The sequence below is a fragment of the Drosophila subpulchrella genome, chromosome 4, assembly GCF_014743375.2.
Source record: "Drosophila subpulchrella strain 33 F10 #4 breed RU33 chromosome 4, RU_Dsub_v1.1 Primary Assembly, whole genome shotgun sequence".
Taxonomy (NCBI): Eukaryota; Metazoa; Arthropoda; class Insecta; order Diptera; family Drosophilidae; genus Drosophila; species Drosophila subpulchrella.
In genome coordinates this window covers 84010-96589 of record NC_050608.1, presented here as the reverse complement: position 1 = coordinate 96589, position 12580 = coordinate 84010, and the positions used below count along the sequence as shown (strand labels likewise).

General features: G+C 34.4%; 1 protein-coding gene across 11 annotated transcripts in view; it reads left to right on the top strand.

Annotated features, from left to right (window-relative positions):
- The window catches only part of LOC119559067 (calcium-dependent secretion activator), a 43199-nt gene that overhangs the window by 10846 nt on the left and 19773 nt on the right, over positions 1-12580 (top strand). For 10 of the 11 annotated variants that reach the window (XM_037872598.1, XM_037872384.1, XM_037872778.1 and 7 more), the window contains 13 exons: positions 1372-1539; positions 2787-2962; positions 3022-3253; positions 3311-3561; positions 3645-3659; positions 4622-4852; positions 4909-5053; positions 5109-5215; positions 5278-5453; positions 5509-5715; positions 9051-9187; positions 10626-10813; positions 10871-11160. In XM_037872598.1, coding sequence (XP_037728526.1) covers positions 1372-1539; positions 2787-2962; positions 3022-3253; positions 3311-3561; positions 3645-3659; positions 4622-4852; positions 4909-5053; positions 5109-5215; positions 5278-5453; positions 5509-5715; positions 9051-9187; positions 10626-10813; positions 10871-11160 — 2323 coding nt within the window. The remainder of the gene's footprint in view (positions 1-1371; positions 1540-2786; positions 2963-3021; positions 3254-3310; positions 3562-3644; positions 3660-4621; positions 4853-4908; positions 5054-5108; positions 5216-5277; positions 5454-5508; positions 5716-9050; positions 9188-10625; positions 10814-10870; positions 11161-12580) is intronic. The other variant, XM_037872585.1, reaches the window with a different exon arrangement.

Below are 12580 nucleotides of genomic sequence, written 5' to 3'. Positions count from 1 at the left end.
ACTATAAAAGCTCGGAATAGGCATACAAATTCTAGGGGTTCTTAAGAAGCGCAAACTTCAACACCCACTCACAAAATGTTCAAATGAATTGGTTTTAAAAAAATGGTTGAATAATCAGATGCTGAAATATTAGCTCTCTAATATAAAAACAAGGGAGAACGCTATAGTCGAGTACCTCGACTTTTAGATACCCGTTACTCAGCTAAAGGGACCAAAGGGAAATGGAGATATGCAAGCAGCAAGGCGAGATTGAAATGCGCCACCTATCGGCGGTAGACAGATTTAAGCGTTATGGGCGTTAGAGTGGGCGTGGCAAATTTTTTTTATCAATCGATAGGTATTGACGAGACCAATAAAGTTCAGTTAAAATTTTGTATCTAGCATGAAAATTGTGGGCGCTACAGGCTTGGGCGGTTTGTGGGCGTTAGAGTGGGCGTGGCATATTTGCGTAACAAACTTGCGCTGCGCACAAGGCTACGGAATCTAAATCTGAGATCCCAATTCTCTATCCTTGACAGTTTCCGAGATATCCACGTTCATATCTACGATTTTTTGAAGTTTGTTGGCGAAAAAGTGGGCGTGGCAAACTTTTTTTAATCAATCGATAGGTATTGATGAGAACAATACATTTCAGTTAAGCGTGGCACTCTACTGAAACAAACTTGCGCTGCGTAAGAAGCTCAGGAATCTGCACGCCAAATCTCAATAGCCTAGCTCTCATAGATCTCAGCGTTCATCCGGACAGACGGACATGGCTAGATCGACTCGGCTAGTGATCCTGATCAAGAATATATATACTTTATGGGGTCGGAAACGCTTCCTTCTGCCTGTTACATACTTTCCGACGAATCTAGTATACCCTTTTACTCTACGAGTAACGGGTATAACAACAAAAAAACATGTTTTTCGGGAATATCTCAAGGATGATTTTTTGAAAATAGTTTGAGTGACAACTGGTACAGAAAGTCCAAATGGCTATAAATGGACTAGTCTAGTTTTAAAGCTGAACGATTTTTTACTTAACTTACAAAATAATATTTAAAAATTGCTCCAAGAAGAATGTTGGTAGTTCCTGGTAGAGTTGGACCCATAGATCACAGAAAAGGAGTCAAAAATATTTTAAATGGAAAAAAATTGTTCTAAGATTTTTCAAGAAAATTGTTTTGGTCTCTTCGTATTTTTAATTAAGTCTCAGCATTATAGTTGTAAACTAAAACATATATCGCCTAAATTAGCGAGGCGCAACTAGAAATATATATATAATTTTCTACCAGGAACTACCATTACCCATCTTGAGGCATTTTAGCTGTAAACTAGTGTTATTACTAAACTTATTACATGTAAAATTTATTCATCATCTATTTTTTTCAGGACAAACATGAACGGGAAGAAGAGGAACGCAAACGACGAATTCAACTATATGTGTTTATATCGAGATGTATTTCGTACCCTTTTAATGCTAAACAGCCTACGGATATGACTAAGCGGCAAACAAAAATAACTAAACAGCAATTAGAAATAATAACTCAACGATTTCAAGTAAGATGGTAGAATTGCAAATAGTTTTGAAGGATATTTAAAATTAGTTAGTTAATATACAAAAGTTTTTAAAACAACTTTTGGTACGAAAAATGATTTTACTTGCGACAAAATAAATTCGCAAACTAAAATTTATTTATTTTGCATTTTGTAGCGTACCGATCCCTTTCCCATAATGTCCCAACTATTTTTTACTATAGGACTTCAACAAACTTTTTTAAAAAACGAATTAATATTTTTAAAGTATACAATCCTTTTAGATTTTTCGATACCTTTCGATTGCAGCAGATTTTCATTTCTTCGTGTGTATATATAATCGCCTTTGTAGACTCTCCTGGTACGATGAGTCACTACGTAGACTGCCGTCCACAGTGATAGCCATGTAGAAGGGGGCGTTTTCGACCCGATTTCAAGATATATAAAGGAAAACAGGAGCATTTAAGGCTATCAGCGCACACCCCAAAACGAAAGAGGTAGTGTCAGTTAATTTCAGCCACGGAACACAACAAGCAAAATTATAGAGAGAACCCTTTAAGCGAATGCGAAATGATTGAAAGTAGTTACTTATTACGTTTAGTGCTAGCATTTTTACATACGTAGCTAAGGAATCTAAATCTAAAAACCCAAAGTCTCGAGCGTTGATAGTTTCCGAGATATCAGCGTTCATATGGACGATTTTTAAAGTATGTGGGCGGCGACTAAGCTGATGTTGATTATATTATTATATACATACGATACAATTTGACGTATACAAATTAATCATTTTATTTTTTTATACTTGCAAAGAGCAAATCAGGGTCCTCTAACAAAGATGTTTAGCAAAATTAAAGTATTTGTCTAAACTGATTTGACCTATGTATATAATATAAATAATAAATTTTAAACAACCAGAATTAAGAACCATGTATGACCCAGAAACCCATATTTGTTTTTGATAAGTGTTGATTTTCAAATTATAAAAAGCAACCAACAAAAAAGTAAGTGTTGGATTCCCTAAAATCCTTGTTATTAATGCTTTGAAATTAACGTACCAATTATTTATGTCCATTCATTTGGATTACATAAGAGCCTCTCCTTGTTATGTTATTATAGTTGCTGTAAAGAAATAAATTGTACAAACCCTACTTTTCTGTTTTCAAAAAGCCTGTCACAATCAAGATGTCGAAAAATATTTGATGGAACCCAATTATTTTTTTAAGGTTGATTGAGATTTAAGGGACACCGCCGACTAAAAACGTTTTTTTTAGGCTTTTCTTAAAGGTGAAACTCAAATTATGGCAGATGAAGCATTTCAAAATGCTGTACAGAGTTATCACGACGTGTTTCTTAAATCAGAGCGAGTTTTAAAGATGGTTCAATCTGGAGCATCATCGCAACATGATTTTCGCGAAGTTTTTCGTAACAACATAGAAAAAAGAGTCAGGTAATATAAAAATTAGTTATATATTTTAAATCTAAATAAAGATTACTATTTTGTTCAAGATCCTTACCTGAGATTGATGGTCTTAGTAAGGAAACCGTATTAACGTCTTGGATGGCAAAATTCGACATAATATTAAAAGGAACGGGAGAAGAGGATTCGAAGCGACCATCTCGAATGCAGCAATCACTAAATAGCGAGTTGATTCTTTCTAAAGAGCAATTGTATGATATGTTTCAACAAATATTGTTAGTAAAAAAATTTGAACATCAAATTTTGTATAACGCATTGATGGTAAATTCGCGTTTTATGAAAATCTTTACAATCAAGTAATTAATATTAATATTTTAGTTAGACTCTGCCGACGAACAAGCAGCGGCAATAAGACGGGAATTAGACGGAAGAATGCAACGCGTAGGAGAAATGGAAAAAAATCGCAAACTTATGCCGAAATTTGTACTCAAAGAAATGGAGTCCCTTTACGTCGAGGAACTTAAATCGTCAATAAATCTTTTAATGGCAAATCTTGAATCTCTTCCAGTATCAAAAGGAAATATGGATAGTAAATATGGACTTCAAAAACTTAAACGTTATAATCACAGGTTATTTAATTTAACTTCTTAAATAATATATATATATAAATAACTATGTTCTTTCCACTCTTGCTTCTTGTATTGACTTACAGTACACCGTCATTTTTGTAAGTTACCACAACCAAATATAATGTGAAATTAATTATCTATTACTTCTGAAACTAAACTAGTTAATGGGTGTATATGTAGCCTTATAACACGGAATAACATAAGGCTAGATTGATTAAGCTGGATGCTTAGTAATGTGCACACCAGGGACACGAAAAAATAAAAACTGGCAAGTGAGGAAAGGAAAGAAATTTCTTCCACCGAAAACAAACTATTTGAAGATTTCCTTGCCAGCCCATATTTTTATAGCATTATCAACCGAGACGATCTAGCCATGCCATTCAGTCTCACCGTATGAACAAGATCTTGGATTATACAAATCCCAGAGAGTTCGATTTGAACACATAGAGTTTTTGGATGGGGCACAATGCAACTTTGTAATTCTGAATTTTTTTTATGTATTAAAATTAGTTTGAAATCAACTAATTAGAACTAAAAATAAAAAATAATATATTCCCAAAAACTGGCTTAACGTTTAACACTAAAAACTAATTGCCACCATACACATAATTTTAGGTGCCCTTTTTTCAATTACCGAAAACCCAAGTCGCCTTCGTCTTGCATTTGGACAATTTATTATTATTGTTATTATTCCACATAATAATTCTATCGACCGCCTAAAAATGTAAGCTCAAAGACGTTATTGCTAGATGATAAAAATGTTTGAATGGATGCATATCTCTAACAAATGGCCCAAAAACAACTCTTTTTGGAAAAACGTACATATATCTACTGAAAAATTAAAAAACGTACATACATGACACAAGTGGTCAGCGTGGCAGTCTATCTGTCTAAATCTTGAATGAGTCTTCACATTTAGTTAAAACCGAAGGGTAAAATAAAAGAAAATTGTAAATAACACCGTTCGCTTATTAACAAATTTTAAACTTCTTAAGTAATATTTAAATAAAGTTTTAGTTTTGTACAATAATTTTTTTTTTTTGTGGCTTCCAAAAAAAAGGAAGTTGATACTGCGCTCCCACGGATCCTTGTCTAAGTTGGAGGGTGACTCAGAAGATGGCTCTACACAACTAACAAAGTTAGATGTTGTACTTACCTTTCAATTGGAAGTGATCGTTATGGAGGTTAAAGGACTTAAATCATTAGCTCCCAATCGCATTGTGTACTGCACAATGGAAGTTGAAAATGGAGAAAAGCTGCAAACGGATCAAGCGGAGGCATCAAAACCAATGTAAGAGCATTTTGGTGATAAGCAAAATGCTTAATGTTACAATCTATTTTTAATAGGTGGGATACGCAAGGCGATTTTACAACAACGCATCCACTACCAGTTGTTAAGGTCAAATTGTACACAGAGAACCCCGGAATGCTGGCATTGGAGGATAAGGAACTAGGAAAAGTAACCCTTAAACCTACTCCACTTTCATCCAAAGTGAGTCAAGCCTAAACATATTTAATTTTATATTAAATATTTTTCTTTGTTTTAGTCACCTGAGTGGCATCGAATGGTCATTCCAAAAAACCTTCCAGACCAAGATATACGGATTAAGATAGCTTGCCGACTTGATAAACCTCTAAATATGAAACACTGTGGGTATGTACATTACATTTGTATTCGGATTGCGAGTTAAAAAAGTCTTAATTAAAATTCTTTAGTCACCTTTATGCAATCGGGAAATCAGTTTGGAAAAAATGGAAAAGAAGATATTTTGTCTTAGTTCAAGTATCCCAATATACCTTTGCCATGTGTAGTTATAAGGAGAAAAAATCAGAGCCGTCGGAGATGATGCAGCTTGATGGATATACAGTAGATTACATAGAAGCGGCCAGTGGTATGTCAATCCTTTATAATAAAAATGATTTACTATAACAAACATTTATATTTAGCAAACTTAATGTTTGGTATCGATTTAAATGGTGGACGATTTTTCTTCAACGCTGTTCGCGAGGGTGATAGCATTTCCTTTGCTTGCGATGATGAGAACGAATGCAGCTTGTGGGTCATGGCTATGTACAGGGCAACTGGTCAGTCCCATAAGCCAACTCCACCAATAACACAAGATAAAAATTCAGCAATGTCAAAAATTCAAGGTGGTACGTTATAAAAATATATTTATCTTACCTTCTGAAAATAAATAATAGATAATTTTGTGCTCGCAAAAATCTGCGTTCATCACAAAAAAGTAAAACTTTGACCCCAATTACTCTGCTAGTCATAAGAATGACGATTCAATATTGGTTTATTGTTTTGATCACACTTTCGAACTCCATTGTAGGTCCTCAAATAAATATACGCTTAGCGGTTTTCTTAATATGTCCATTTTATTGTAAACAGCCCCAAAACTGAAATCCTCGAATGTCTGGGTATAGTTTAGAAAATTAGAAAACTTAATTTCTGTGTATATAAGTTACACCTTTTGTTTATTTTTTTAAGAGCACTGAGCGTAGTTTTCGAAGACATGATAAATAGTTAAGGCGAGTCTCCGGAAGGGCTTAAGTGTTCAATGGTATAATAGTCCAACGGTAGAGTCGTCCCCAACTAATTTGTATAGCACCGTTACTACCACTCTAACGTTAACAAACGCCCAAACTGCCAAGTTAAACAGGTGCCGGAGCGTTGAAATTGGTGGTGTATGCCACGCTTATCGCGAAATGCCCTGTAATTTTATTTTATTGGAAACAGAGTAAAGGTTATCTAATAGTCCAGACACTCGACTATATCGTTTCTTGTTTACGATGTATGATAGCCAACGACTTAATGAAAGTAATACTTGTGGCAGTTTAATTTTTCTCAAAAACAATAAACAAATTTGTATACCCTTGCAAAGAAGAAGGAGACGTTTCCGGTCCCATAAAGTATGTATATTCTTGATCAGCATCACTAGACGAGTCGATATAGCTATGTCCGTCCGGCTGTCCGTTGCTACGCAAACTAGTCTCTCAGTTATTAAGTTATCGGGATGAAAACTCGCCAAAAGTCTTATTTGTAATGCAGGTAGTTTATAAGTCGAATCGAGCCGGATCGGACAACTTATCCTATAGCTCCCATAGGATAGATCAAAAAAATATTTAAAAACAAGAAAGGAAGTTAGCTTCGGCAAGCCGAAGCTTATATACCCTTGCAGCTATAATTATTAAATTTAAAAACACAAAAAATGATATTCCCAATAGTATAAGATAATATGTCAAAAAACAGCGGAGCTATAATTTGTTTCATATTATTTTCCTACCAATTTTCCGATCGTTCCTATGGCAGCTATATGATATAGTCGTCCGATATTGATAAAATTAAATTCGAAATTCAGAACTAATTAAAAAATGTAATTTCCAAGCGTAGGAGGTTACATGAAAAAAAACAGCGAAGCTATAATTTGTAACATATTATTTTCCTACCAATTTTCCGATCGTTCCTATGGCAGCTATATAATATAGTCGTCCGATATTGATAAAATTAAATTCGAAATTCAGAACTAATTAAAAAATGTAATTTCCAAGCGTAGGAGGTTACATGACAAAAAACACCGAAGCTATAATTTGTAACATATTATTTTCCTACCAATTTTCCGATCGTTCCTATGGCAGCTATATGATATAGTCGTCCGATATTGATAAAATTAAATTCGAAATTCAGAACTAATTAAAAAATGTTATTTCCAAGCGTTGGAGGTTATATGTTAAAAAACACCGAAGATATAATTTGTTTCATATTATTTTTCCACCAATTTTCCGATCTTTCCTATGGCAGCTATATGATATAGTCGTCCGATTTCGATAAAATTTAATTCTAAATTCAAAACTAATTAAAAAATGTTATTTCCAAGCCTAGGAGGTTATATGCCAAAAAACACAAAAGATATAATTTTTAAAATTTTTTTTTCCGAATATTCCTATGGGAGCTATAAGATATAGTTGTCCGATCCGGCTGGTTCCGACTTATATACTACCTGCAAAAGATATACGACTTTTGGGAAAGTTTCAGCCCGATAGCTTTAAAACTGAGAGACTAGTTTGCGTAGAAACGGACGGACAGACGGACAGACGGACATGGCTAGATCGACTCGTCTAGTCATGCTGATCAAGAATATATATACTTTATGGGGTCGGAAACGTCTCCTTTACTGCGCTGCAAACTTCTGACTGAAATCAATATACACTCTGCAAGGGTATAAAAAATAAAAAATTGTAGCTTCGGTGATTTTTTTTACATATTACCTTCTGCTCTTGGGAATATATATTTTTTTTAAATTTCAGAATTTCAATGAAATTTTAAAAGATTCGGACGATTTAACCATCTAACTGCCATAGGAATAACTAGGATAACTAGCTTAGTCGAAGTAGCCATCTGTTTGTCCGTCTGGCTGTTTTTATGTCTGTCTATCCGTCCGTCCGTATGAACGCTAAGGTTTCGTTAATTATTAAAGCTAGAAAGTTGGGATTTGACATGCAGATTCTTAAGGTTCTTGCGTAGCGCGAGGTTATGATAAAGTGTAAATGGAATATTGTTTTGACAAGCAAATGTCTTTATGCCAGAAATTGTTCAAATCGGACCATCCATTATACATTTGTAAGCAAATAAAGGAATCGAACCTAGGTGGCGCTGTTCCGGAGTGTGCAATCTTCGCTTTGTTGTTCTTAGCTGAGCAACGGGTATCTGATAGTCGAGGCCGTAGACTAAAGCGTTCTATTGTTTTTAGCTTTAACAGTTTGCCACTAGGTACATTTTTTACCTTTCCAAGCTCTAAAGGTTTTTATAATATCGAAATTCCTGAAAGCCAAATACTACTTAAAAAGAAAAGAAACGCAAAAGTCGAGTATCTCGACTTATTAACATATTAACTAAAGGTTCGATTTAATCAATTTTTGCACGTCGATGGATATTGACAAAATGACCGTTAGAGTGGGTACGTAAAAATATATATTATGTTGTGTCCGGGTGCTACAGATGCCAGCGCGGATGCCTACAGTGCACTGATCATTTACAGGATTGACGGGAAATGTAGGGTGATTGTGTATTTCAGCAAGTGTACGTCGTATTCAGAACCTAAATATCATTCGTATGAGTAGGAGACTTTAGCCGACACTATCAGCGTGATAAAAAGTTCGTCGTCCAATACCGCTGAGAAGTGGCAAGACTCGTTGCTTGCCAGTGATTCCGAGAGCCTTTAGGTAAAAAATCACGTGCACGAGCCTGTATCGTATCGAGAATGACAGAAGTCTATGAACGATATTGGTTTAAAAGTGTAATAAATATTATATTATAATATTCGAGAAAAAACAAAAAGAAAATTAAGAAAAGTGAGAAGCATTCTGACGTGTTGTACAAATAAATTTGACTGAAAGTTTAAGACAAGTACAAAAGTAAAAATTTATTTTTTTGTTTTCGTATTAATTTATTTAATGTGCCTATATAATAAATATTTATATTTCAGATGCAGACAAAGCACGGAAACATGGGATGGAGGATTTTATAAGCACTGATCCTTGCACATTTGATCATGCTACTCTTTTCAAAACATTACAAAACCTCACATTGGAGTATAGGCTTAACGATCCCTATGCTTCTTTGGTAAGTTCACCTAACTATAACTTATGAAGATATGTAAGAATTTTATGGCGTGGACGCAGGGAAAGAGAAATGGATATATTTTAAGCAGTAAGCTTAATAACAGTTTTTGTATTATTTTTTATAACTTTGTAATAAGGGTAAAAGGGATTTTGTTTTGGTTTTTAAAATCTACATTCAAAAATTCTTTAATTTGGAACCTTAATAACTAAACTATGAGCAAATAATGTCACAGCCTTATCTCGGAAACAGTCGATCTTTCAGTGCCAACCTTTGTATGTAATACGCCACAAACTGCAATAGGCGACTTCTGGCTTGTTCACAATTTTGTCTTTAATATTTATTAGCCAGCGGTGCGGTCAACAATTTGGATGTAGACTTGATTAGGATATGCTTTAAAAGTTCACAAAAGTTTTTAGCCACTCCATTGATATATTTTTTAAATTAGTTTTATAATTAATTATTTAATTTTAAAAATTACAGTTTTAAATCATTCTAAGTGGAGGTTTAAAGTGTATTCAAAGGATGGTTATGTGTATTAAGTGCTTGTATGTTTACGTTTTATAAATAAGTCGTTTTCTACTTGTAATCAAGAAATAAAGTGATCTGTCCTTTACGTATATTCCGATGCTATTTCATATTATTTTCCCATCAATTTTCCGATCGTTCCTATGGCAGCTATATGATATAGTCGTCCGATTTTGACAAAATTAAATTCAAAATTCAGAGCTAATTAAAAAATCTTATTTCCAAGCGTAGGAGGTTATATGTTAAAAAACACCGAAGCTATAATTTGTTTCATATTATTTTCCCACCATATTTCCGATCGTTCCTATGGCAGCTATATGATATAGTCGTCCGATTTTGATAAAATTTAATTCGAAATTCAAAACTAACTAAAAAATGTTATTTCCAAGCGTTGAAGGTTATATGTTAAAAAACACCAAAGATATAATCTTTTACAATTTTTTTTTCGATTATTCCTATGGTAGCTATAAGATATAGTTGTCCGATCCGGCTGGCTTTGACTTATATACTACCTGCAAAAGATATAAGACTTTTGGGAAAGTTTCAGCCCTGTAGCTGTAACTGAGAGACTAGTTTGCGTAGAAACGGGTCGACTCGTCTAGTCATGCTGATCAAGAATAGATCCGCCCCTTTGGAAAACAGATGATTTGCATTGAACATCATAGCAAACCACAGAGTTAACTAAAAATATACATGATGCTGCGTTTAAAAGGTAATAAAATTCTGATGGAATCCTCGAGCGCCTTTTTTTAATTTTTTGTTCTTATTATCAATACCCAAAAACTGTTTAAATTAAACCATCCATTGCACTCCTTAGCTGAGTAACGGGTATCTGATAGTCGAGGCAATCGACTAAAGCGTTTCCTTAGCTTTTAATTCCTAATAATTTTGACAATTTTGTTATTATTTTTAGGGGTGGTTTAGTCCTGGTCAAGTTTTCGTGTTGGACGAATATTGCGCGCGCTACGGTGTGCGGGGATGCTACCGACATTTATGCTACCTTTCTGATTTACTGGATCGTGCAGAGAAGCAATACATGATAGACCCAACTCTGATTCACTATTCATTTGCGTTTTGCGCAAGCCATGTTCACGGAAATCGGTAACGTAGATTTATAAAATTAATATTCAGGAAAATAATTATAATAAATATTTACAGACCTGATGGAGTAGGAAGCATTACGCATGAGGAAAAGGAAAAATTTTCTGAAATCAAAGAACGCCTACGTCAGTTACTGGAGTATCAAATAACTAATTTTAGATACTGTTTTCCTTTCGGTCGCCCCGAAGGTGCTCTCAAAGCTACATTGTCTTTGCTAGAGAGAGTTCTAATGAAAGACATTGTTACCCCGGTTCCACCTGAAGAAGTTCGTCAAATGATTAAAAAAAGCCTAGAGACGGCAGCACTTGTTAATTACACACGTCTCTCCAATAAAGCTAAAATTGAAGGTAAGAACACTTTTTATATTTTGACAAATATAAGACAAATAGCAACAGCAAACTAAAACTCCTTGTGGATGACGTTCCATGTACGTTGTACCCAAACGATTTATATTATACATAGTATCAAAGAGTACAAAGTGTGCAAACGCAGATATTTTGAAAAGAATTAAATTTTTGTGTAGATCAGCAATGTCAATGAGATTTCGATTCCGATACAGAGCAGTATAATTTTATATGCAGAGGGTAAATGATTTCAGTCAGAAGTTTGCAACACAATGACGGAGACTTTTCCGAGCCCATAAAGTATATATATTATTGATCAGAAAGACGAGTCGATCTAGCTAGTCCATCTGTCCGTTTCTAGGCAAGCTAGTCTCTCAGTTATAAAGCTGTGGGGATTAAACCTTCCCAAAAGTCTTGTGTCTATCGCAGGTATAAGTCGGATCAAGCCGGATCGGACAACTATATCCTATAGCTCCCATAGGAATGGAATGATCATGTCAAATGTTTTCTTAAAATCGTAACGCTCTGCACATACAATGCTCCCACGGGAACGACCTGCAAGGGTATAGAAACTTCGGCGTGCCAAAGTTAGCTTCCTTTCTTGTTATTATTAACAATTTTTTATAAATTGTTTTTAGTTATAATACAAATTATTCTTACATATCTAACAAAAGCAATTTTATAATATAGGATTAGAGGTCCTTTGAAAATATAAATGATAAAACAAACATCAAATTAAATGGAGTTTTTTTTTTTTAATTTTTATGGCAAGCCAGACAATCGGCAGCCAAGATTGGTTTTCCTGTTTTTCAGGATTTATTTTATCATTGGTAAAATAAAATAAAGTAATAGGAATATTGAGTGGGCAGACATTTATAATTTCGTTCAGTATAAGCATTACATAAACAACCTTTTAGTGTACTTGTATTTCCTTTTGTATAAGTATATGTTGATACATACAAACATTTTCCTTAAAAACTGAATATTTGTCAATTAAATTTAATTTTTTCTTGAATCGATCCCTATTTATAAAACAATGGCTCTGGTTTGCTTACACAATAAATTGGCAGTTCGGTTAGGGGTTCGGTTTGGGCCCCAACAAATATTTAGTTTAAACAAGGATGAACGCTATAGTCGAGTACCTCGACTATCAGATACCCGTTACTCAGCTTAAGGGACCAAAGGGAAATGTAGATATGCAAGCAGCAAAGCGTGATTGAAATGCGCCGTCTACCAGCGGTAGACAGATTTCAGCGTTATAGGCGTTAGAGTGGGCGTGGCAAATATTTAGTTTAAACAATGATGAACGCTATAGTCGAGTACCTCGACTATCAGATACCCGTTACTCAGCTTAAGGGACCAAAGGGAAATGGAGATATGCAAGCAGCAAAGCGTGATTGAAATGCGCCGTCTACCAGCGGTA